The sequence below is a fragment of the Ochotona curzoniae genome, unplaced genomic scaffold (assembly GCF_017591425.1).
Source record: "Ochotona curzoniae isolate NIBS_2020 unplaced genomic scaffold, NIBS_Ocur_1.0 patch4, whole genome shotgun sequence".
Classification (NCBI taxonomy): Eukaryota; Metazoa; Chordata; class Mammalia; order Lagomorpha; family Ochotonidae; genus Ochotona; species Ochotona curzoniae.
This window is the reverse complement of record NW_024466972.1, coordinates 623,160-648,824: the sequence shown is the minus strand read 5'-3', so window position 1 is coordinate 648,824 and position 25,665 is coordinate 623,160. Positions and strand designations below refer to the sequence as shown.

The 25,665-nt window shown below is 41.9% G+C and overlaps 1 protein-coding gene across 2 annotated transcripts in view; it reads left to right on the top strand.

The window, feature by feature from the left end:
* LOC121167594 (frizzled-6) overlaps positions 1–22,059 on the top strand; it is a 30,217-nt gene extending 8,158 nt beyond the window's left edge. For both annotated transcript variants that reach the window (XM_040997095.1, XM_040997096.1), the window contains 5 exons: positions 4,706–4,902; positions 14,837–15,854; positions 18,799–18,947; positions 20,273–20,698; positions 21,615–22,059. In XM_040997095.1, coding sequence (XP_040853029.1) covers positions 4,706–4,902; positions 14,837–15,854; positions 18,799–18,947; positions 20,273–20,698; positions 21,615–21,783 — 1,959 coding nt within the window. In that variant the 3' untranslated portion in view covers positions 21,784–22,059. The remainder of the gene's footprint in view (positions 1–4,705; positions 4,903–14,836; positions 15,855–18,798; positions 18,948–20,272; positions 20,699–21,614) is intronic.
* The last annotated feature ends 3,606 nt before the right edge of the window (positions 22,060–25,665 follow it).

Below are 25,665 nucleotides of genomic sequence, written 5' to 3'. Positions count from 1 at the left end.
AGATATACAGAGAGGAGAGACAGAGAGGAAGATCTTCTGTCCGATGATTCACTCCCCCAGTGAGCCCAATGGCCGATGCTATGCCAATCCGAAGCCAGGATCCAGGAACTTTTTCCAGGTCTCCCACACAGGTGCAAGGTCCCAAGGCCACAAGCAGGGAGCTGGATGGGAAGTGGAGCTGCCGGGATCAGAACCAGTGCCCATATGGGATCCTGGTGCGTTCAAGGCGAGGACTTTAGCCGCTAAGCCACGCAGCTGGGCCCTGTAAGGCAGACTTGTGAAGAAGATATGCTGCCCTTTTTTTAATTTATTTATATTGCAAAATCAGATACACAAAGGGGGAGAGACAGAGAGGAAGATCTTCCATCCACTGATTCACTCCCCAAGTGGCTGCAACGGCCAGAGCTGATCTGATCCAAAGCTAGGAGCCAGGAGTTTTTTTTCTGGATCTTACACATGGGTGCAGGGTCCCAAGGCCTTGGGCCATCCTCGACAGCTTTCCCAGGCCACAAGCAGGGAGCTAGATGGGAAACGGGGCCGCCAGAATTAGACCTGGCACCCAAATGGGATTCAGGCATGTGCAAGGCGAGGACCTTTAGCTGCTAGGCCATTGTGCCATTCCCGAATTTCAATACTTTTAAAGATTTATTTTATTATTTTTTCATTGGAAAGGCAGATATACAGAGAGGAGAGACAGAGAGGAAGATCCTCCGTCCGAAGATTCACTCCCCAAGCGAGCACAACGGCCGATGCTATGCCGGTCCGAAGCCAGGAGCCTCTTCCAGGTCTCCCACGTGGGCACAGGGTCCCAAAGCTTTGGGCCATCCTCGACTGCTTTCCCAGGCCACAGGCAGGGAGCTGGAAGGGAAGCGGGGCTGCCGGGATAGAATCGGCGCCCATATGGGATCCCGGGCTTAACCACTGCGCCACCGCGCCGGGCACTGAAAGGCAGATTTTTAGAGAGAGAAATAGAGTTAGAAAAATCTTTGATCTGCTGGGTCATTCCCCAAGTGACCACAACAACCGATATTGAACATCCCAAGCCAGGAGCCAGAAGCCTTTTCTAGGTTTCCCATATATGTGCCGGGTCCCAATACCTTGGACCATCCTCTACCACTTTCCCAGGCTACAGGTATGGAGCTGGATGGGAAGTAGAGTAGCTGGAATGAGAACTTGTACTCATATGGGATCCCAGTGTTTGGCGGGAGAGGGTTAGCCAGTTGAGTTATCATGCCTGACCCTAATCAGTTGTTTTAAACTAAATTCTCTGGAGGTACTTTGAGGTCAGAGGGAAGGGGCGAAGTGGGGCAGGCACCCTGACAACATAGCAGATGGACCTGTATTTGATACATTGAACTTCTTTGTAGTCTTGTACTTAAAGTATTTCTTGATCACATGGCACGCATGCATGTGTACAAGTTTCTCTCAGGTCCCTTTCATAAAAAGATGCATCGAGTCTATCTATGTACAGTAAAGCTTGGAAGTTGGTGGTCCAGCTGACCCAGATCATGTTTTATTTGTCTTGCACAGTGTTTGGAATTTGTAAATTAAAGTGTGACCATCTACAATTTGAAGATAAAAATCCAGGTCCTGTTTTCTTGTGAAAATTTGATATGTCTGATAATTTTGTGGCCATATTTCCAAATAGCCATCTGCTAGAGTTGAGTAGCAGCAGCTGCTATTGCTATAGCACTTTGAATTTACCCGCCTGGTCTCTGAATGTATTTGAGTTTTCTGTTTCCCATTTATGCCCTCCACAGTGCGGGAACATCAGCAGAACTGACTTATCCAGTGTTGGCACTACTGTAGAAATAACAAGGGAAATGACTTGCCATGTTTGCCCTGTAGGACAGTTGTTTCAGCATAGCTGAACTGCATGTGCTTCTTTTCATTTTGCCATTCCCTTAACTGAGCAGTTGGTTCTTAAATGCTGGCTGTTGGTTATATAATGGCTATTGCAAAATGACTTCTGAATCAGAATTAAAAAGTGTGTTTTAATGCATGCCACCAAAGAATCTGACCACTGGACATGCCAAAAATTGAGGGACTGGGTCTTTTAGAGACAGTAAACAGAGTAAATGCTACTTGTTGCCTGTGCCCGCCCCCCCATCTGAGTCCCACAGAAGGCTACTTGCCCACTCTGGGCCCTCTCCCCACCTGCCACCCTTCCCTCTCCTCCTCCCCCCCACCCCCACCCCCAAGCGTGGAGGCAAGTGAGAAGAGTCTGTTGTTTATTCTACAAGTACTTGTCTCTGAGAGATGAGGTGCACTGTGGGGCTATGTCTTGGTTCCATCAGGACAGGTGGACTTGTCACTGGGCTAGCATCCTCCAGAACTGTTGTAGCTAGAAGCAGTGTGAGTTCTATATGTGTCATTTATAAATCAGTTATGTAGATTGTAGCAATATAATCAAATCTTATAATTTTTTTTGTCTGATCTTTGATTTACTAGGAATGATATGTGGAGAATTTTCTTTATGATCATGGCATTGTCTATTTCTCCTTGGAATTGTGTTGCTATTTATATATTTTAAGGTGATTTTAATTAGGTGTATATCATGCATGCAAATGTATTATATAGTATATTTATTGTATCCAAAATCTGAATGTTGAATGGCATAACGTATTTAATTGATCACTCAAAGTAGAAATCTTCATTCCTTCTTTTTATCTTTAAAAAATAAGAAGCTTAGTCAAGGAAGGAAGGAAGGAAGGAGAGAGAGAGAGAGAGGGTGGAAGCAAGGTAAGCTTTATGATTCTATTTATGTAGTGACAGGAAGTCAATTATGGTCGGCAGGAGACAGAAGTAACTGGGGGAAGGAAGGAAGGGAAGGGGTAAGAAGAAACTTTTACCCCTGGTCTGAGGTAATTGCTTCAAACTTACCACACTGTGTGCTTCATTCATACTCAGTTAGTTGTGTATAAATTATACCTGAATGCAGCTATGTGAGAGGAGGGGCCCTTAATACCAAGTGTTTCTTGCCTAGCCCTCTGTCCTGCCACCCAAGTCCTGTTGTCCAGAGGCAGCTGCTTTGAACTGTCACAGGAGCCCCTCTGACACAGAAGTCATCTTTAAGGGCTGTGCTAACTTCATTGTCTATGACTTAACCAGTTTAGAACTCCAGTCTCTGTTTATTCTTCGCCGCTATGGTAGCTGCTGATTGATTTTTGTTATTCTACTGCTTTGATTTTTCTTTCCAAACTCCTAATAAATCAGTAGTTTACTAGGACTATTAAATGCTACATCCTGCTGAGTTCAGGCACAAATTTTGACTATATTTACTACCCATAGTTATTGTAACAATTCAATTTTTCCTTACTTGCTTTACTTCTTGTGAACCTACAGCTATGCAACCCCCAAGTCCTAAGACTCGTCAGCTACTACTGGCAGGGGTCGGCTCACACACCCCTCTGTCCCTCCGTGCCCCTGGTGGCCTTCCTGCCCTACCTGACTGTCCTGTCACATGCATTCTGCTTGCTTTCTGGAGCAGACTCCTGGCTGTGGTGCTGATGATCTTGCATTTGTCAATGCTGGATCAATTACTTCCTGAGCCCCCATCATTTTACTTCCTTGTTTATTCATACATTCCTCAATTACTGCATTTCTGATTACTTCATTGGGAAGAAATATAAAATTTAAAATTGGTTGTTCCTTGAAGGACCAAAAATTCATTGTTTTATCCTTATTCAGATAGAATAGAACAAAATTGAATTGAATTCTAGTTTGAAAGTAAGTTCCTTCAGACTTAGTTATTTTCATTGTCTTCTAGCATCTGGTATTATCAAATACTCAGAATTTAATGTCTTTGCACATATCCTGTTTTCTGCCTGTGTGGGAGAATTCTTCTCTTTATTTTGATACTTATAATATTCACTTTATCTTGAAACTCTGAAGTTTTTAATTGATATGTCTTGTCATTGTTCACTGTTTTAGAGACTCATTTGTACAATAAATATTTATAGAGAAATCACCATGTGATAGACACTGTTTTAGACATATTGAGGATACAGTGGTGAACAAAATAGAGTCCCTTTTCTCATGGAATTTCTGTTCTCTTGCTTTGGATGTGTTGGATTTGAGGTGAAGTTGACAACCAAGTGGAGCTATCCAGGAGGCAGATGTAGGATTTAAGTCTAGGATTCACAGCAAGGTTGGGCATCAGGTGGGTGAGTTTACTGCCGCAGAGTGAACAGATGGAGGAGAGATCTGAGGCCTGGGCACTTCAGTATGTTTTTGTTTTTAAAGATTTATTTATTTTTATTGGGAACGCAGATTTAGAGAGAGGAGAAACAGAGAAAAAGATTCTCTGTCCACTAATTCACTTCTCAAGTGACTGCAATGGCTAAGCTGAGCTGATCCTGAGCCAGGAGGCAGGAACCTCTTCCAGGTCTCCCACATGGGTGCAGGGTTCCAAGGCTTTGGACCATCCTCTACTGCTTTCCCAGGCCACAAGCAGGGAGCTAAATAGGAAATAGGGCAGCTGGGACACGACATGTCGCCCATATAGGATTCTGGCAGATGCATGGCAAAGATTTAGCCACTAGGGTGTCACTCTAGGCCCCCAAATTTAATTATACTGAGAGGGAGATTTAAAGATTCTTTTGGAGTATAGTGATAAAGTACATATTGTAAACATTAAATTAACTAATTTCATTCAATTTATTAATAAGCGTTCTAATTTTGTTTTCTTTTTTTTTCCTAATAGCATTTTCTTCCTCTTGCAAATCTGAAATGTTCCCCAAATGTTGAAACTTTTCTTTGCAAAGCTTTTATACCTACCTGTACAGAACAAATCCATGTGATTCCACCTTGTCGTAAATTTTGTGAGAAAGTATATTCGGATTGCAGAGAATTAATTGACACTTTTGGGATCCGATGGCCTGAGGAACTTGAGTGTAACAGGTAATTTGTGTTTTTCACTGAACTCTGCTAATACTGTTAATACTAGTGCTAGCTTTTCAGAATGTCAGTGATAGGCTCTTATATAATTCAATCAATGTTCATTTCACACTAATGCATGCCAGACACTCTAATGGTAAGTGTTGAGAACACAATGGTTTACAAAACATAGACCTGGTTCCTACTCTCAGAGAATTTATAGTAAGGTGAGAGGAACAAATAAGAATCAAATTACTGTGCAAATAAATGTAAAAATACAATAATATGCAGCAAAGAAGAGACACTTGGTATTGGATACCTTTGACCCCACTGGAGAAAGGGAAGAGACGACAACTCTCCCTTCAGACCACTAGACAGTGAGTGGGAGAAAAGAGCATCTGTGACCATGGGAGTAGCTTGTTTGGAGGAAGGTTGGCATATTCCTAAAATTAAAAAAAAACCACTGTGACTAGAGTGATGAGGCCACTAAAGAATGTGGTGCATGATAAAGGAAGAAGCAAAGCCTGGTCAGACCATTTAGAACTCATCTTACCTGCTTCTTTGCTAAGAACAATGAGAAGTGAAGTGCTTTAGGTAGGAATGGGTGGCATGATCCTGTTAGCTTCTTTGTAGAGCATGACCTCAGGTCACAATCTGTTGAGCACTGTGCAGCTGTATTTGCAGTTTACTTCTAAATTCCGGATGGCTTCCGTTTTGCACTGGTGACAGCCATGTAGCTGGGCAAGAGAAGGCAAAGAGCATATATACCTCTTACTAACTGCTTCAGATTGGAAGTATCATACTTTTCCCACTCACATCCCTGTTGGCAAGGTCTCAGTCCCAATTGAACTGGCAAATGGAAAATGAGTGTCCAAAAGGGTAAAAGGTATTGAAGGCAGAGGAAGTATCTGATGCTGCCAGCTGAAGAGATAATTACCTCAAAAAGGCGGGGGGGAGAAAAAGATAATTGCCTCATATTTCACTGAAATAACTGGGGCAAAGGGTGAAGGAGTAAGTGGAAAGTGAGACAAGACACTTAGCTACCTCTCAGGAAATTTAGTTATAAGAAGAAAAGAAAAGAAACATGGTACTCAGAAGGGGAGAGTCATAAAACTGGATTTGTGTGTGAGAGAAAGAGAGAGAGAGAGAGAGACAGAGAGGAGGGAAGGGAAGGAAGGAGCAAGTGAGCCAGAGAGCTTCTTTCTAATATTTCACTCCTCGAGTCCCCACATGGCCACAGCTGAGCCAGGCTGAAGCTGCAAGGCAGGAACTCAATCTGCATTGGGCAGAAATCCAACTATGGGCAGACAGCCATCACCACTGTCCCCCAGAGTGAGTCAGCAGAAACCTGGAGTCAGGATCCAGGGGTGAATGTCAAATTCAGGTGCTGCAATATGGGACATGGGCATTGTAACCAGTGTCTTAACCACTCGGGTCACGTCTTGCACCCAGGAGATTTTAATGGCCAATAAGTGAGAACTGATTCTGTGGTTTTAATGGGAAAATTTGCCTTTTATTAGAAAAGAACTGATGATTTTAAGAATTGCTAGGTACAAGGAAGAGGTGCACATACATGAAGTAGAAGAGATAATCAACAGTAGATGCTTTCTAATGAAGAGTAGGATACCCAGGTACAGAGAAAATGTTGGCCATGGGTGGGAAGGCCTCCATTTTAATAGCAGGAAGGAGGGATGAGGGCAGGTCTGTAGGTTTGGGTAAGGGTTCTTGCAGAGTTCCCACTTCATGGCTTCCATTTCCATTGTGAAGTAAAAAGAGAAAGAGCAGTGATAATTATACAGTGGGAGAGTGAGTAGACTGGAGACTTCCTAATAGTGTGGGTTAATCATGTGGAATTCAGTTTACAGCGGACCTTGTCTGACCTTCTCCAGCAGTTGTGGGATGTTTGGAATTAGGCATGTAGTTGGGTTCACCTGTTGATAGGATTTTGTCAGATGATTCAGGGCAAAAACAGAGGAACAGTTTTTAAATGAAGGATAATGAAAAGGATGTTACTGGGTAACAATTCCTGCTGGAGTTGATTTGGAGTTAGTGTGCACTTATAGGTTGGGGCTGGGTTCCCTGTGTGTCTGTGATTGCAGGTGCACGGGGTAGGTTAGGAATATAATTGGAGATGAGGGGGTTAAGGAGTTGAGAACCCAGAGTGTCATGGATCATCCACATGAATTGTCAAGTCACCGAGAAAGAAGATTACAAAAGGAGAAGGGAGAAAGCTGGTTACTCATTCAACAAAAAATTCATTGCCCTTATGCTTTGTGTCAGGAATTTTCAAGGCACTAAAGATACAATGGACAAAATTTTCTGTCACTGCAGATCTTATTTTAGTGGAGAAAGAGAAACCATGAAAAAATTTATATTTCATGGTTATGTATGAGAAAGTAAGACTTCTGGAAAAACTATTTTCTCTATCAGATTTCCTACTCATTTTCAAATTGGGAGAGCTAATAATTTACAGAACTTTATAGTAGCATCTGTATTTTCATTCTCAATTCTTTTGGTATGTTGATCTTCGTGGATAGACTTTGTTGAGTAATTGATGTGTTTTTCCTTGTAACTTAGCCAAAACGAACTTATTTTATATTTTAGAATAATTGATACTTTGAATTGAGTAGAATCCATTTCTAAATTATTTAATTCCTATATTAATCTGTATTGCAGTAATATTAAAAAAACATGAATGTTCCTTTATAAATATTATATATGGGGCTGGCATTATGGCTCAGTGGATTAAGCTACCACCTGTAACTCTGGCATTCCATATGGATGTCAGTTCAAGTCCCAGCTGCCCCAATTTAAACGTAGCCTTTTAGGGAGTGAACCAGCACATGGAAGATCTGTTTATCCCTCTCTGTCTCTGTCGAAGAAACAAAATAAATCTTAAAGATAACTGTATTCATTGATAATATAGGAATGATTTTATTTTCATTTCCTTTAGGTTTTTGTGACATCTTATTTCCTCTGAATTTTAAACACCCAGAAAGAAAAATAGCAACTTGTGATTAAAATCTTGGTTCTATTTCATTGAACAATTTCTTACACAGTGGAAGGTGTTTTTTTTTTTCAATTTTATTTTTCATGATTTTTTTTACATAGTTGATTGGGGTATGAAGGGTCAAGGGCTAGAGTAAAGTGGGTGAGACCATTGTTTCCACATTCTTTTTTTTCCTTCCTGTATCTGGGGGTAGGAGGAGATAAAGGGAGAAGCCACACCCAGCCTCCCAACCATCCCAGGGTCCCCAGTGTGGGGCACTGCTCAAGTGGTTTTGATAGTTCGGTAGTTCTGAATTGCTGCCGAACTTGCCACTCCAAGCACCGTGAAATCTCCCCAGAATCCGCTGGCTGACATAGTCCACCTTAGAGTCTCCAATTGGTTAGATTTTCACTGCCAGCACTCGGCTGGGGTAGTTAATTGATTTGTTCTGTCCTCCGTCCTCTGTTACCAGGTGTTCTCTGCAGGTTCTAATGTACTGCCATATCCTCTATGTGCACCTGGATATGCTGTCTACTGCTCCATCAAAGCCACTGAGGAGGCCCAGCTCTGACATATGCATTCCACAGTCAGACCATGGAACTTGCAATTCTCTCCATGGCTGGATTTCTGAGTCCAGCAGTTCAGTTGTGGGGGATCCCCAAAGAAATTTCATCTGAGGTGATTCCAGACCTGATTCTTGTGTGTGCTTGCCAATACAGGGTCCAGCACAGTCCATCGTCCAATTCAGCATACACACACACTGGTAGTTGCATTTTCTGGATCAGTTCTGCCTCCAGCCCTGTCTTCTATGCCAACCAGTGGGTGTTTCAGCCCATTCCGATCCTGCCCCCCACACACTTAGTCTTTTTTTTTTTTTAAGATTTATTTTTATTGGAAAGGTGGATATACAGAGAGGAGAGACAGAGAGGAAGATCCTCTGTCTGAAGATTCACTCCCCAAGCGAGCACAACGGCCGGTGCTATGCTGATCCGAAGCCAGGAGCCTCTCCTCCAGGTCTCCCATGCGGGTGCAGGGTCCCAAAGCTTTGGGCCATCCTCAACTGCCTTCCCGGGCCACAGGCGGGGAGCTGGATGGGAAGCAGGGCCGCCAGGATTAGAACCGGCGCCCATATGGGATCCCGGGCATGCAAGGTGAGGACCTTAACCACTGCGCTACCGCACCGGGCCCCCACACTTAGTCTTCACATAAACCAGTGGGAGCTACAGCCTGGTTGGAGTAACTCACAATAACCTCCAACAGGCCCGCCTGCTGCCCTGGTTTTCATGCTTGCCAGTATGTGCAGCAATCTGTCCCACATCCCATTCAGCTCTCATATACGTCAATGAGCATTAAAGCTTAATCCAACCCAAGTAGCCCCACTATCCAATCTACACTGGTGCTGGTGGGTGCCACTTTATCTAGTCACGCCTGCCCCTAGTCCTGGTCCTTGTGCTCACCAGTGGGAATTGCAAGCCAAGAGGGACGTACCCACTATTGCCCTAATGGGCTCACTCCCATTCTTGGATCTTGCACTCTCCAGGTATATTTCTGCAGTTTAACTTGACAGAATTTGCCGCCCCCCCCCCCCGCCCCCCATGCCAGCATCTGCTAGCAGATGCTGCAGCAAAGCCCAACCACCCCACACCCACTCTGGCTTACTGTACCAGTAGGTACAGTCAACCCAGCCTGGCTTTGCATTGATCCAGCTCACATGCAGGCCAACAGGTGTTGTAACCTTGCCCAATCTGGTCTGCCCCCCAGTTCCAGCTCTCACACTCACCAGTGGGAGTAGTGGTCCAGCAGGGGAGCCTCACACAGCCCCCCCTACCAAGTTTACTCCTGAGCCACCAGAACTCGTGTGTGCTGGGTGAGTGCTGTAGCCCAATCTGGCATAGCCTGCCTCACTTTGGCACTTACCAGTGGATGTTGTAGCCCAGCCACACCCCAGTTCCAGCTTGTACTGATTAAGGCTACAGCCTAGCCCAGCCCAGGCCTGACAGTCCCCAGTCCCAGCCCTAATGTAAACTAACTGGTATTATGGCCTGACCCAGCATGACCTACACACCATTCTGGTATTCATATTTACCATCAGGTGATATGAACTGGCCTAGCCTGGTTCACCCCAGATCTGAGCCAAATGTATGCCAGTGGGTACTGCTACCTGGGCTGATCTGGCTGCTCCCTGTCTTGGTTCTTGTGCTCACCTGCAGGGACTGTGTCCCAACAGAGGAGTTGCCAAGCTCCTCCATTAAAACCTCTCCCAGTGCCAGATCTCATGCATAATGGAGGGACCAGGGGCCAGCCATACTTAGTCCACCTTCTGTCTTAGCAGGAACAGTGGCGTTTCCTTACTTGCCCCTACCCATCTGGTTCTTACTATTGACTGCTACAGCCCAGCCAAACCTGGTACACACCCAGACAAAGCTCATGTATGGCTCTGCAGGGACAGAGACCTAACCTAGCCTGTCCTACACCCATCCTGGTTCTCATGAGCTCCAGTGGGTGCTGGAGTCTAGCCCAGTCTGGCATACCCCAGACCCAGTCCACACCCATGCTGAAGGACACTGCAGCCATGTCCAGACCAGATCGCAACCCCAACTCCAGCCCTTGCACTCACCAATAGAAGCCACAACCCAGCCAGGGCGTCCCCTTAGCTACTCAACTAGGCCTGTTCCCAGCCACAGATCTCATGTTGCTCTGATCCAGCTTGGCATATCCCCTCACCTTTTTTTGCCTTTGTCTTTGGATGCTGCAGCCTGGTCTGACCCGCTGACCACCAGTCCCAACTCTGGCTGGCGGGTACTGGAACCTGGCCCTGCTCAGTCTGTTCCCATCCCTGGCTCATGCAAACCAGTAGGTGTGATAGCCTAGCCTAGAATGACCTGCACTCCAGCCTGTTTTCTGTACTTACCAGTGGGCTAAAGTCTGCTTTGCCCTGCCATTCTGCCCCCTTCCAGAGCCATCCCACATACTTGCCATTGGATAGAGCTACCTTGCCCAGCTTGCCCAACACCCAGGCCTGGGCCATGTGCTCATCAGTGGGAGCTATGACTCACTGTAGGAGTTGCCCAGCTTCTCCTGATTGGCTCACTCCCAAACCCAGATCCCTCATGTGGGTGCCAGGCCCCCATCTGGCACATCCTGTCCTCTGCATTCTGGCCTTTGTATGAGCTGGAGGATGTTGCGTCCTGGCCCGCCCTACACCCTGTTTTAGGGTGTGCATGTAAGTGCTGTAGTCAGCACCTGCTGAACCTATTCCCAGCCCCAGTAACCGTTGAGTGTTGGTGGATTCCATGATCACACTTAGCTCAACCCACCACTACCCCAACTCTTAAGCTAACCAGCGGGACTTGTAATTCCACAGGGTTAAGCCCATATGTCTCCCATAGAATCTACTCCCTGGACCTGGTTCTCTTGTGTGCTGGTTAGTGTCATGGCCCAGCCTAATGTGACTCGTCCCCCAACACTCACTGTCAGGTACTGGGATCTAGCCCTGCCAGACAGGCCCCCAGCCCTAGCTTTCATGTGGGCTAGAGTGTGGTGGTCAGCAATGTTCCATGCTAATAAGCCCAGCTCAGAACTCCCATGTGGGCTGGTGCATTGGTCTGACCCGTAAAGGTCTTCTGGTCTGCCCTGTGCTCAGACAGCTTGCCAGTAGGTTACCCTCTCTTCCTCTTCCTCAGTCTCGTTATCCTGCAGCAGTGCACGGCACCATACCTCCTGAGAGTCTGTGGAACCTTAGCTCTTGCAGTTATAATGTTTGGGTTTTCTTGATGTTTCTGTCTTTATTATGGTAATCATCCCCCAACCACATATACTTGCCTTGGCTCATGACAACATCCCTTCCTGAAGTGATATATCAGCAGGCATTGTAACTCCTCACTTGCTTTAGTGGGGCAGGTTTCTAAATTATTAAGTACATCTCAAAATGAAAATAATGCAAATTGGCAAGATTAACAAATATTCTTACAGTGTTAAGGCAAAAATGCCAACTATGCTTATTGAATGGGTTCTTATCAGCGTTATTGTAGTATTTCTCAAGCAGTTTGTCTACTGGATATAAAAACTTTAGGCATATACTCACTGTCTCTTAAAAAGTGTAAGCCTTTCTATGACAGTGAACAAAGTAAATACTGACTGGCTTGATCAACTGTAGTTAGAGTTCATACGAGAAAGGATTTTAAGCACAGTTATATGATTGAGCATTATTATCAATTTAATAGCCTTTTCACGTCACTCTATATTGCTTTCATTTTGTATTTTCTAGACATTGGGATTTTGTAATTTTAAATATTCTACATATAGATTTTTGTTTTTTTATTCTAAGACTGAGGGAACCACAGAACTTCTGTGGAGCTACACATGTCTGGCAGATGTATCACCATTTTCAAGAACAACTGAATAAAGTTATAATTGCTCACCCCTTACATTATATGAAATCCATTTTATTTATTATTACTTTATGATATAGTTCCATAAGCTTTGAGATTTCCCCTACTCCTCCCAAACCCCCCATCCACTGACTTCCCCTTTAGTATTACAATGTGTAATCCTTCATGATCAGTCATAAATCCGTTGTTCTGTTATTTACGTGTATACTAATGTTGTAGGTATGAGTAACAGCAGAGTCCAGCATCCCACAATGAGGATATATCTATGAAATCCCTTTCTGTAGAAGCATTTACACAAGTGAGGAGTCTTAGAATATTGTTGTCCGTAACACTGTGCCTGGGGCTTAATGGGGAGGAGTCTCCAGTTCCATAGAACAGTTAACAAATGGAGATGTGTTTACTTACTGGAATACTGCTAGACAGTTGATAAAATGAGTGCTGTTGACCCACATCTATCAACGTGGATAAATGTAAAAGATGAAATGTCAAGTTTGAAAGAAATTATAGAATGGTGTAATTTATATGAAGTTCAAAATCTGTGAAATGATAAAACTATGTTTAGTGAATGACATAGAAGAATATTTTTAAAGTGAGTTCTTTTTAAACCCCTTCACCCATTACTTTTAAAGCCATACAAACCCAAAATAATACTGGTGTGAAGAAACTCGACTCAGGGAGAAAGTTCTGCACAAAACAGAATTATGAATCCCTGTGTATCACCCAGGTCTCTTCATAAATCAGTGAGAAAAACAAACCAAAGCTAAATAAAACAAGTGTGGGCTGAGCTGGTCCTCAGCCTCCCTCTCCATGGTATCCTTGATTTTCCTTAAGAACTCTGTGCTGCCAATCCAGGCTTTCAGTCATTTTAGTTGGCATCACTTCACTCATATGATTGATCTGTTTTGCTTGTGAGGATTAGTAATAAAAGAGGGGCTTCAGCATAGTGGCTCAGTTTATTAAGCTGTTGCCTAAGACATCAACATTCCATGTCAGAGTACAAGTTTGACTCCTGGCTATTCCACTGCTAATCCAGATCCCTACTACTGTGCCTGGGAAAGCAGAGGAAGATGGCGCAGGTACTTGGACCCCTGCCACTCACCTGGGAGAAGTTTTAGGTTCTAGGATTTGGCCTGGCCAGCCCCTTAGCTTTGTGGTCACTAGGGAGGTAAAGCAGCAGATGTCCCTCGCTCCATCTCCCTCTCTTCTTCTCCCCCTCTCTCTTGGTGGGGAAATGTGTCAGCATTCTATTACCCTTTTGAATAAATAAGTCCTTTAAAAAAGTGAATTTTGCCAACACTGACATTTTATGTACTGTAAACAAACATACCAGTACTCAAACCCATAAACTATCAGTTCAGAGCAATTGTCTTAGGTGTTTAGTCTTTTTAAAAATTAATTTATTTATTTGAAAAGCAGAATGGCAGAGAAGTAGAGAGATCTTCCATGAATGTTCGTGCACTCCCTCAAATGACCATTGCAGTCAGGAGCCAGGAACTCACTCTGTCTCTGTCTCCTGTGGGGGTGTGAGGAGTCAAGATACTTTGGCTACCTTCTACTTCCTTCTTTGGAGCATTAGCAGGAAGCTGGATTGGGAGCAGAACAGCCAGTACTTGAACCAGCACTCTGGTGGGGTGCTGGCGTTTCAGGTGGCAGCTTAACCCTCTGTACCACAGAAAAAGCTCTGAAATACTCCATTGGAAGAGCAGAAGTTATTTTTAAATGTTTCATTTGGGTCTGATGGCTGCTTAAAATGCCAGGTTCCAACATGAGTGCTGGTTGGAATCCTAGCTGCTCCACTTCCTGTGCAGACCACCTGTTAATGAGCCTTGAAAAGTCATAGTGCTTGTACTCTTGCTGTCTATGTGAGGGACCCTGACCATAGGGGCTGTTCGGGTCATTTGGGGAATGGACCAGAAGTGGAAGATTCTCTCTCCTTCTTTTGCTAAGTCTTTTGAATAAGCACATTTTTTAGCTTTTTTTTTTTTTAAATTGGAAAGTCAGATACACAGAGAGGAGGAGAGACAAAGAGGAAGATATTCCATCCGATGATTCACTCCCCAAGTGGCTGCAATGGCCAACGCTGAGCTACTCTGAAGCCAGGAGCCTAGCTTCCTCTAGGTCTCCCATACAGGTGCAAGTTGCCAAGGCTTTCAGCTGTCCTCACCTGCCTTTCCAAGCCACAAACAGGGAGCTGGATGGGAATTGGGGCCTCCAGGATAAGAACCAACTCCTATATAGGATCCTGGCGCGTGCAAGACAAGGACTTTAGCCACTAGGCTACTGAGCCAGGCCCAAATACATTTTTAACAATTATTAATTTACTGATTGTTTTCCAATTTTCATGTTCACCTGTCTTGTGTTTATAATATGTGTTAGTGTTTTATCATCTTATTAACAACCATTTTTAGTTAACTACAAAATGTTCTATCCAGTCTAACCTGTAATCTAGTTAATATCCTGTGTCTTCCCATCAATTATGAAAGCATAAGGTAATGTTTTATGATTGGACAGCATAACATTAAAATGATGGGTCAATAGAATTGTTGACTTACATGTTTAATTTTTATTATTTTTCCAGATTACAGTACTGCGATGAGAATGTTCCTGTAACTTTTGATCCACACACAGAGTTTCTTGGTCCTCAAAAGAAAACAGAACAAGTTCAAAGAGACATTGGCTTTTGGTGTCCGAGGCATCTTAAGACTTCTGGGGGACAAGGATACAAGTTTCTGGGAATTGACCAGTGTGCACCTCCATGCCCCAACATGTATTTTAAAAGTGATGAACTGGAGTTTGCAAAAAGTTTCATTGGAATAGTTTCTATATTTTGTCTCTGTGCAACTCTGTTCACATTCCTTACTTTTTTAATCGATGTCAAGAGATTCAGATACCCAGAGAGACCAATTATTTATTATTCTGTCTGTTACAGCATTGTATCTCTTATGTACTTCATTGGTTTTCTGCTAGGCAATAACACAGCCTGCAACAAGGCAGATGAGAAGCTAGAACTTGGTGACACAGTTGTCCTCGGCTCCCAAAACAAGGCTTGCACTGTCTTGTTTATGTTTTTGTATTTTTTCACAATGGCTGGCACCGTGTGGTGGGTGATCTTGACAATTACTTGGTTCTTAGCGGCAGGAAGAAAATGGAGTTGCGAAGCCATTGAACAAAAAGCAGTTTGGTTTCATGCGGTTGCCTGGGGAGCCCCGGGTTTTCTGACTGTTATGCTTCTGGCAATGAACAAAGTTGAAGGAGACAACATTAGTGGAGTCTGCTTTGTTGGCCTCTATGACTTGGATGCGTCCCGCTACTTTGTACTCTTGCCACTGTGCATCTGTGTGTTTGTCGGCCTGTCGCTTCTTTTAGCTGGCATTATTTCCTTGAATCATGTGCGACAAGTTATACAACACGATGGACGGAACCAAGAGAAACTGAAGAAATTTATGATTCGCATTGGGGTCTTCAGTGGCCTGTATCTTGTGCCACTAGTGACACTTCTTGGCTGTTACGTCTATGAGCAAGTGAACAGGGTTACCTGGGAGATCACATGGGTGTCTGACCACTGTCATCAGTACCATATTCCCTGTCCCTATCAGGTAAACTGTCATTTGGATTTTATCACTCTTTCCTCTTAATGTAGAAAGTAGAAATTACAGTTCAGGTGAAAGATGAAAAAGCCATAATGAGTGATTCCTTCTGCTTCACCAGAAACTCTGACAAGCGTCCTAAGCATCCTTTCCTCAAGCTTTAGCTTCACTGACAATCTTACAGTGCCTGCTTTAACTGTTTGGAAAATTGACTTGGGTTGCAAAGGTGAATTCACAATAATGGGGAGAGTAGAACAGCCCTTCAGAGGGAGAAATAAGTAACTTCTACTGAACTGAAAATTGTGTTTTCATTCTTCTATATTAATAGGAGAAATCCTTTTTTGGATTTATTTAATTAATTAAGCTTTTAAAGATTTATTTATTTATTTGAAAAGCAGAGTTACAGGGAGAAAGAAGAGACATAGCTTCCATTCTTTGGGTCACTCCCGAAAAGGCAGCATCTGCCAGGGACCAAAGTCAGGAGCCAGGAGCTTCTTTGTAGGGTCCCACGTGGATGCAGGGACCCAAGTACTTGGGTCATCTTCTGCTGCTTTGCCAGGCATGTTGGCTGGGAGCTGGATCAGAAGGAAAGCAGCCAGGACTCAAACCAGCACCCATATAGGATGATGCAGGCTATGGCTTAACCCACAGTGCACGGTGCTGGCCACCCCCCGCCAATGCATTTAATATATTCATATTATAATATGACTCATTGGGAATGCTTGTAAAAAACAATTTGATTTTGCCTACCCCATCATTTGCCTATCCCATCATTTCTAAACTGAACAAAGCAATTAAAAGGAAGTGAGTTTCGTATGTTTCTGATGCTTATGACTAGTATAAAGGCGATGATTCTAAAACTCAAATCAGTACAGTTCTGAAACAGTAACATTTCTTAAAACATTTTAGCTGATACTTTCCTAATAGAAATTTGTGTTCTTAGGTTTTATACATTCTAGAATGCTTGTGGACGATATTAACTCTGCCAAACATGAGAACCATCACAGTCCACCAAATCAAATAATATGTGGACTGGGTTATTTTGCATAATATTGTATATCCTAGAAAGCAGTTGCTTTACATGTAATGGATTCTATGTTTTGATGTGTGTGTGTGTGTTGAACAGTGTCCCTTATGTTGCATGCTGTCCCCAGTCTGTTTTTACTATACTGACTGCAGCGGTTGTGTCTTGGAGTGGAGCTGGTGTGTTGAATGTCTTCCAGGTTCCCCAGGCCTTCAGGCAGATGGGGTGGGACGAGAGACTACAGTCACATACTTCTCAAAAGCTTTATTTTCTTTAGTTATGTTTCATGTAAGAAATAGTAGAACATAGAATGAGAAAATCATACTTGCCGAGTAGAGAAAGGTTTTATAAGAATAATATCAAAACCCAGAACCACAAAAGAAAAAGGTTTTAAACATATGCCATGGGAAAAATAAAATGAAGACGCGATTGTCAAAATAAAAGCAAACTGGGAAGTTTATTTGCATGTTAAATCACAGTTGCATGGTTAATTTATAGGGCTTCTATGAACAGTAAGAAAAAGAATCTGATATAAAAATGAGAAAAATAAGTGTTCACAGAAAATGATTCTTAAAGATGTGAAAAATTACAGTAAATGTGTATTAAAATTAATTTATATTCCTATGTAATACACAGTAAACACTTAAAGGTGTTATGAAGCACCACTCTGCTGGTAACACTGGCAAAATACACATTCTCGCATTTTGCTATTAAGATTTTCAGTTTGTTAAACCTTTTGCAGGGAGTAGTTTGCCAGTATCAAGTTTTAAGTACACATACTCTGATTCTGACCTGAGGATTTATTGGCAGATGTACTCACTAATGCGAGAAAGTCACTACAACATTATTTGTAAATAACAGGTTGGAAGTAACCTAATTATCCAGTAATAGCAGCAGTTGACTAAGTTATGGTTCATCTGCACAGCAGAGCACCTTTAAAGAGAATGAAAGATTCTGGGCTTCTGCCTGAACAATTAAAATGCTACATAAGACAACTACACTCCTATTTCCCAAAGCCCGGGTTCAAACCCTAGCCTCACTTCCAATTCCAGCTTCGTGCTAATGTGCACCCCACAAGGCAGCAGGTGGCAGCTCAGGTAGGTGGGTTCCTGCAGCTCACCTAAGAGGTCCAGCAGGAATGCCTGACTCCTGGCTTTCCTTTGATCCAGCCATGACTAGCTATTATAGATATATGGGAAGTGGATCTGTAGGTGGAAGATTTCTCTCTCTGCCTCATTCTTTGTCTCATCAGTGAATAAAAATAATGGAGAGCTTTAATTGTACTAGTGTAGAATAATCTCTAAGAATTATCATTAAGTGTAAAAAATAAGATATAGAATGTATAATATTTTGATACTTGTGCAACATTCCAAAATAATATTTTTAAATCTATGCTTGAAAGAAAAATCTGATTTTAATTTCGTGAAATTTCTATATTTTCCTATTTTACTGGTACTTATTTTATCCTAAGAATCCAGTTTTTAGAACGTAAAGCTTTAACAATGCCTAGAGGCTAGGAAATATGTATTTGTTGTTTTAATAAGTTTAAGTATATTTTTGTGACTGATTATGGTAAAAGAAAATGGGCAAATATTCAGAAATATTTTGGCAATTACAAGAGGCTGCTATACCTAGATGGGGGAAAATGCCGGGAAATCGTGCCAGAATTTAAGGGAATGCCTAAAATATATTTCAATATTTTACTTTATTAGGGATATATTTTGAGACACAGACCAAGGCTCTTTGTTCACAACTTAGGGAAAAGAATGTATTGCACCTAAAGCATTGTTTATTACCTTACATTATTTCAAACCTTTTATAAGAAAACTGGCTGAGGAGTATAGTTTTTATTTGTTTTATATTGACAATATAGACTTTCTACTTTAAATGTATCATGAAAAATTTTATTTTCTACTCTCTCTTTTGTAGGCAAAAACAAAAGCTCGACCAGAATTGGCCTTATTTATGATAAAATACCTGATGACTTTAATTGTTGGCATCTCACCTGTCTTCTGGGTTGGAAGCAAAAAGACGTGCACAGAATGGGCTGGGTTTTTTAAACGAAATCGCAAGAGAGAGTAAGAGCCTGTTGAATTGTCTGACATTGTTTTAAAATGAATAGATCAGAATATCAAAGAACTACTCAAAACATTGTATACTGGAGTTTGATTATGTAAAGCATAACTTCAGCTGGATGTGCCCTCTGAATGTTGGGACCTTTCTCTTGCCAGAGATAGGTTTTGACCCTTGGTATCTGAACATACTGTTCTGTTGAGCTACGAAAGGAAGATTTCTAAAATGCACGTTTTCTCCTTCCATGGATTATTCTTAACTACTCTCATTGGATTCCTTAATTTGGGTATAGCATTTTTACTAAATTTACCCCTTTTATCAATTACAAACGATTAAGTGGGATCAAACATGTGTAAGGAAATCTGTAAAGTATGATTCAAAGATAAGTGCTGCAATCACTGCTTACTACCTATACATTTATTTATACAGGTCTGACGTAATCTCACATATTTGTCCTGCCTTAAATGCTATGCATTCAAACTTGGAATATTGTACAATAATGTAGATTTATATTCATGTGTAAATAATTCATTTTAGTTATTTATATACAATACATACCATGAAGTACAGACATAAACGTACTTATATATTTATATGAATGCTTCAAAAAGTTAATGTGAAATGAAATTTAAAGATGAGTTTGGTGGAAAACAAAAAGCCCTTGAAATCCAATCCCTTTTTTTTTTAAATAATACACATTTTTCATGAACTTTTTAAAGACCTCCTTAGGCATGGACTTCAAAATTTTTACACCAAAATAAATCTCTTTTATTCCACTTTTCTTGAATTTTTTTTCTTGAATGTTTTTAATTACCCCTGTATATTCCACACTAACTTCAATGTAACTTGCTAAGTTTAATGTTAGAAGAAAATAATTAAGCAAAACCCATTAATTATATCCCATCTCATCTGTCTTCTCATTCATTTTTATGTTGGACATATTTATATGTTTCTGATACAAATGTAACTAGTTCCTTTATACTGGTTTGAGTTTACCCACCCTCAACCTCTGATTTTATCGATTTCATTTCTTATCAACTTACTATTTATTTATATGGAGAAAACAATTAAGAGTATATGCACACAAAAGATTTTACTTGATAAATATCTATTATAATACTATAGTATTTGTAATACCAAACTTTATAAATGATATAGAATTTCTAACTTTAACAAGTGAGTATTCCAAAAGATATGATGTAGGGAGCTTCTTATCCTCATGCCTTTTTCCATGTACTTTTTAAAGTTTCTGCAACCATGATACCATTTAAGGTTTCTGCTATAATACTTCACTGTATTGAATGAAACCTCTCCTCGGATTGCCTTACAGTCCAATCAGTGAAAGTCGAAGAGTGCTCCAGGAGTCGTGTGAATTTTTCCTAAAGCACAATTCTAAAGTGAAGCACAAGAAGCACTATAAGCCAAGTTCACATAAGCTGAAGGTCATTTCCAAATCCATGGGCACCAGCACAGGAGCCACAGCGAATCACGGCACTTCTGCAGTGGCCATCACAGATCATGATTTCTTAGGACAAGAAACGTTAACCGAAGTCCAAACCTCCCCAGAAACCTCAGTGAGAGAGGTGAGAGCAGATGGAGCAAGCACCCCCAAAGTAAGAGAACAGGACTGTGGGGACCCCATCTCCATGGTAGCGACCAGCTCCAAACTCTGTGGGGAACAGGCAGACGGGAAGGGCCTGGCAGGCGGCAGTCGGGATAGGAGCAACGTGTCTGAAGGCGTGCAGAGCGAAGGAAGGTAAGATTCTGTTTTGTTGTATAAAATTGTCATGATTCTAAATGCTGCATTATTTGTTTTTGTAACAGCACATTTGGAGAAAAACCAAAAGCAGGAATTATCTGAGTTCAGTTTATGAGTGTGCTATTTAGTGATCTGTAGTTAGTTCTTAGCTATGACAAGAGCATTAATATATATTATCAAATAGGAAAGTGATGTTCATTTCTGGCACTAACTGTTATTAGTTGCTTGAATGTTAGGTAATTTCAGCTGAAATACAGGCTAGGTTTTAATTAATACTGCATTATGGTCCTGTCTAAAATAATTCATTTTATACAATAGGTAATTGTAAAGTACTTTTTTAGTTTCTGCTCGTGGATGGATATTTAATATTATCAATGTGTTATCAGAAAAAAAATTCAGATTTTCCCAGATGATTATAGGTGACTAAACTGGGTAAATATAAAACTTTCCAGAATACCAGTAGCTTATTACTTTCAAGTCTCAGACTAGCCGCAATGCAGCTTTTGTGTGTTTGCACAGCAGTTTTTGTTCACCTGGATTGTAATTTGATGAAGTCTTACTCATATTTGTGTTGCCAACCTCCCTCACGGTGTTATACCGTGGTGGGAAATCCACAGATGATTTTAGATGGAGGGGAGCAATCCCCCTTTCTAATTGTATTCCTCCATGGGGCGCTGTGCTTAACCCAAGCATAGATAGGGCTTGAACTCATTGATATCAGCGGAAAGTGTATTAAAAAATTTTTTTTAATTTGTGTTTTGAAACGTTAGTGCCTAAAGAGTATTACTTAGTCATCTGCTCGAGGTGGACACTTGTTGAGGGCCAAACTCATGAGAATGGATAGCGGTCGTAAAGACCTCTGACATATGTGTGCATGTGCGTGTATCTGTACCAACAGTTGTCTTTTGTCTAGGGCAAGTCCAAAGAGTGATGTCACTGAAACTGGCCCAGGGCCGAGCCTTGGTGTGCAAACGCCCAGCTCCCCAGACGCAGGCAGCCCCAAGGGCTCCACATCACTGCTTGTGCGCTCGGTTCCGGCAGTTAGAAAGGAGCAGGTTGCTGGAAAGCCTCCAGACACGTGATGGACATCTTCGCCCGCTTCCCTGAGGCGAGTTCATGCTGCACTGGGGACGCCCAGGGCACTGTCTCACCAGAATGACTGTCCCCGTTCTTTGGCACTTAGAGCTGGGTTACTACAGTTTCACACTGGAGAAAATAGATCTCAAGGATAATAGAGTTCCTTCCCATCAAGATTAGTGTATAACGACATAGCTAGAAGCAGAAATGTGCAGGTTAGTCCTTTCTAAATCATGTAGGGGACGGGAGTTGGAAGAATCTTCCTTTCCTACTTTTACTGTGGCTGAAAGTCTTTTAGACTGTACTGTGCTATTTCACTGTTTTTATAAAAATTCCAGATTTTTCTATGCTGAAGAGTTTAAAGCTTATTCTTGTATCATATATATACATATATATATATATGTATTTGAAGATAAGCTTCTATGTATTTGAACATTTTTGGAAAATCTATTCAAATATTTTATTATGTTCCCTGATATTTTAGCACTGTTTTGATAGTTTTACTCTGAATATAAAAAAACATTGCATTCTTTTATAATGTAAAAAACTGTTGACACACCAAAAGATTTTGTAATAGGAATTCACTCTGGAGTGAAATCACTGTGGAGAATGGGCTTGGTGTACCATTATCCCGTATCAGTGTGCCGGTTGGAGTCCCAGCTGCTTCACTTCTGAGTCAGCTCCCTGCTAACGTGTCGGCGGGGGCAAGAGAAAATGGCCCATGTGCTTGTGGCCCTGCCACCCAAAAGAAAGTTTCAGGCTCCTAGCTCTGCCTGGCATAGCCCTGGCTGTTGTGACCATCTGGGGAATGAACCACTTATTGGAAGATCCCTTTCTGTCTCTCCCTCTCTCCCTCCTCTCTGTCTCAGTGTCCCTACGTGGGACAGACATTTGTCCTAGTGGCTAAGCACTGATTGAAATGTCTGTACCCTATGTCAGAGTACCTGGAGCCAATGCTGGACTTCCCAGCCATAAGGGCCTTTGGGGAGTGAAATAGTATATGAAAGAGCTCTCTCCTTCTTTCTGTGTGTATCTGCATCTCAAATAAATAAATGAAAGTTCTGAAACCACTTACTTCCACCTGACAGTCTTAAATGTCGACTGAAATAAGGTGCTTACTGAACGACTGACCAATGGTGATTGTGTCATGCTGCTCGCAGACGCCTCTTTGTTATTTTCTATCATCTTCATTTTTAAATAAAGTGTCCTGAAGGATCAGTAGATGAAATGTTAGTCTTTTATAAATGAGGCCAAGTGCACTTGATTTCTTTTTTCTAACGTTTTATTAACACCCAAGGTATATTTTCCAGTGGTTCCTTCTACTTGCTTTTCAACATTTAGAATGCCACAAACATTTTGTATTGTTCAGTGTCCTTCGCAGACATTATGCAGGGTTCATCAGCTAAGTAGTATTTTGCTAAACATTCGAAAGTACATCAACAGTATGTGCCAGTCAGATGGGAAACAGTCTAGTCCTGATAAGTGAACAGAAGCATTTTTTTGTGTGTAACATGCCTTAAGCTATTAAGGATTTTCTTATTTTTGTTCCTCCTTCTTTCTTATTGCTTGAAAATGTTTTTCTGATGTTTTTGTCTACTAAGGCATAAAAAGAAAATTATCATGTACTGTATGGAAAATGTTGTACATATTAATTTTTCCACATTTTTAAACAGATAACTTTGTATACAAAAACTTTTGTCTAGTGTGAGCTTTTCATTAATAAAACTGTCTTTGTGTAAGAGATGGTGTTCTGTGGTTGGCTTCCGTGTCTTTTTCAGATTAGTGTCTGAGGCTGTGGAGCAGAAGCCTGGTAGCTGGTGATGGGGAAGACAGTCACGACTTGCTGCTGTCACATCTTCCTCTCTAAGGCGTAACTCATACAGCCTCATGTGCTGCCATATTTACCATAGTTTTTACAACCAGTGAGAGACCTGGGGGTGAAGCAAAAGGAACCCAGGACCCTATTTTCACTCCTAACGGTAGACTGGGTAACTTGGACATTCATCCTAAAAAGAGAAAGCTGAACTATATGGATGAAATAAGACAGTGTCACAAAAACATATTCTCCAAACATGGAAAAGTTCATACAATAGAAATTGCCAGTTAAGATTGGGAGAAGAGGGCCCAGCGCAATGGCCTAGAGGCTAAAGTCCTCACCTTGCACGCACTGGGATCCCACACAGGTGCCAGTTTGTGTGCTGGCTGCCACGCTTCCCATCCAGCTCCCTGCTTGTGGTCTGAGAAAGCAGTAAGAGGACGGCCGTTCCCCAGCCCCAGGTACTGAGGCAGTTGGGAGGCTGGATGTGGCTTCTCTTATCTCTTCTCCCCAGATACAGGAAAAAGGAAAAGAAAATCCTGATTCTGGACCCTTCCCACCCTAATCAACTATGTAAACATCAAAAATAAAATTGAGAAAAAAAAAGATTTGAGAGAAAATGGTACAGCACAATATTCAGCTAACTAATCCTCACTTCTAAGCATCCCATGTGGATGCAGGTTCTAGTCCTGTCTGCTCCACTTCCCATCCAGCTTGGGGCTTTGCCATCCACATGGGAGACCCAAATTGAGTTGCAGGCTCATGGCTTCAACTTGGCCCAGCCCCAGCTATTGCAGCTATCTAAGGAATAAATCCAAATGGATGGGAAAAGATTCTCTTCCTCTTTTTTTTCCTTCTCCATCTGTAATTCTGACTTTCAAATAAATAAATATTTTTAAAATAAAATTCAAAGGAACTTGCAATCCCAAACTTTGAATGAGAATGCTTATTGAGCAACAAGAATTCTTTCATTGTTGGCAGGAGTGCAAATAGTGATCTGAAAGCAGTCTGACAGTTTCTGCACCGCTAACCGTGGTCTCATCACACGATCAGCAGTTGGCGCCTAGGTGTTTATTCAGCTGACTTACGCTGGTAATTCACCCTCAGCATGGAGCATTACACTCCACTCCCTATGTCTGACCATGTTTCCTTCTTTATGTTTATACATCTAGATAGATAGATAGATAGATAGAGCTTTCTGTTACATGATTTTAAAATTTAATTTGAAGATATGTAATTTGTTCTTAAAAGGGAACAGAGGACATTTTGTGTAGCAGTTAAGACTGTTTGACACGCCCTCAACCCAAGTCGAAGTGCCTGTTTGAGGCCCAGCTGTGCTTCCGATTCCAGCTTTCTGCTAACCCTGGGATGACAGCTCAAGTAGTTGGGTCCCTGTCATGTATGTGGGAGAACTGGGATTAAGCTCTGGTCTCAGCCTGGTTCATCTAGGCTATTGCAGGGGAGTGAGCAAAAAACATGGGAGTTTTTTTCTTTATTTCTCTGCCTGTGACATTAATATACTTCTTTTAAACAAATCACATAGGAAAAATTGATTCTTATTATTTTGTTATATGACTTTATCAAAGTCCTCTAGTCCCTGTGATAGACTTACAGCTGACTTCCTGGATTTTCTAGCTGACTGATCTTTCCATCTCAAGTAGAGGGAATTTCTTTTGTCCTCTGTTAGAACTTTAAGCCAGGCATCATTAGTACTCAAGGTAGCAGGAACTGGCATCTTTGTCTTAATTATTTTTTTTTCAATTTATCTGAGAGACAGAAACAGAGATACAGATGAAGATCTTCCACCCACTGATTGACTCCCCAAATGTCTGCAAACAGCCAGTAGACCAGGTTACATCTGGAAAGCTGGAACTCAACAAAGTTGAGGGGACCGATCGCTTGAACCACCATCTACTGCCTCCTGGAGTGTGCATTAGCAGAAAGCTCTATAGGAAATAGGGTATCCAGGACTCAAACCAGGGACCACAGGGAATCTGGGCATTCCAAACAGCATCTTAACTGCTGCACCCAGTGCCTGCTCCTTGTTCCTTTAATGAAAATGTCTGTAGTA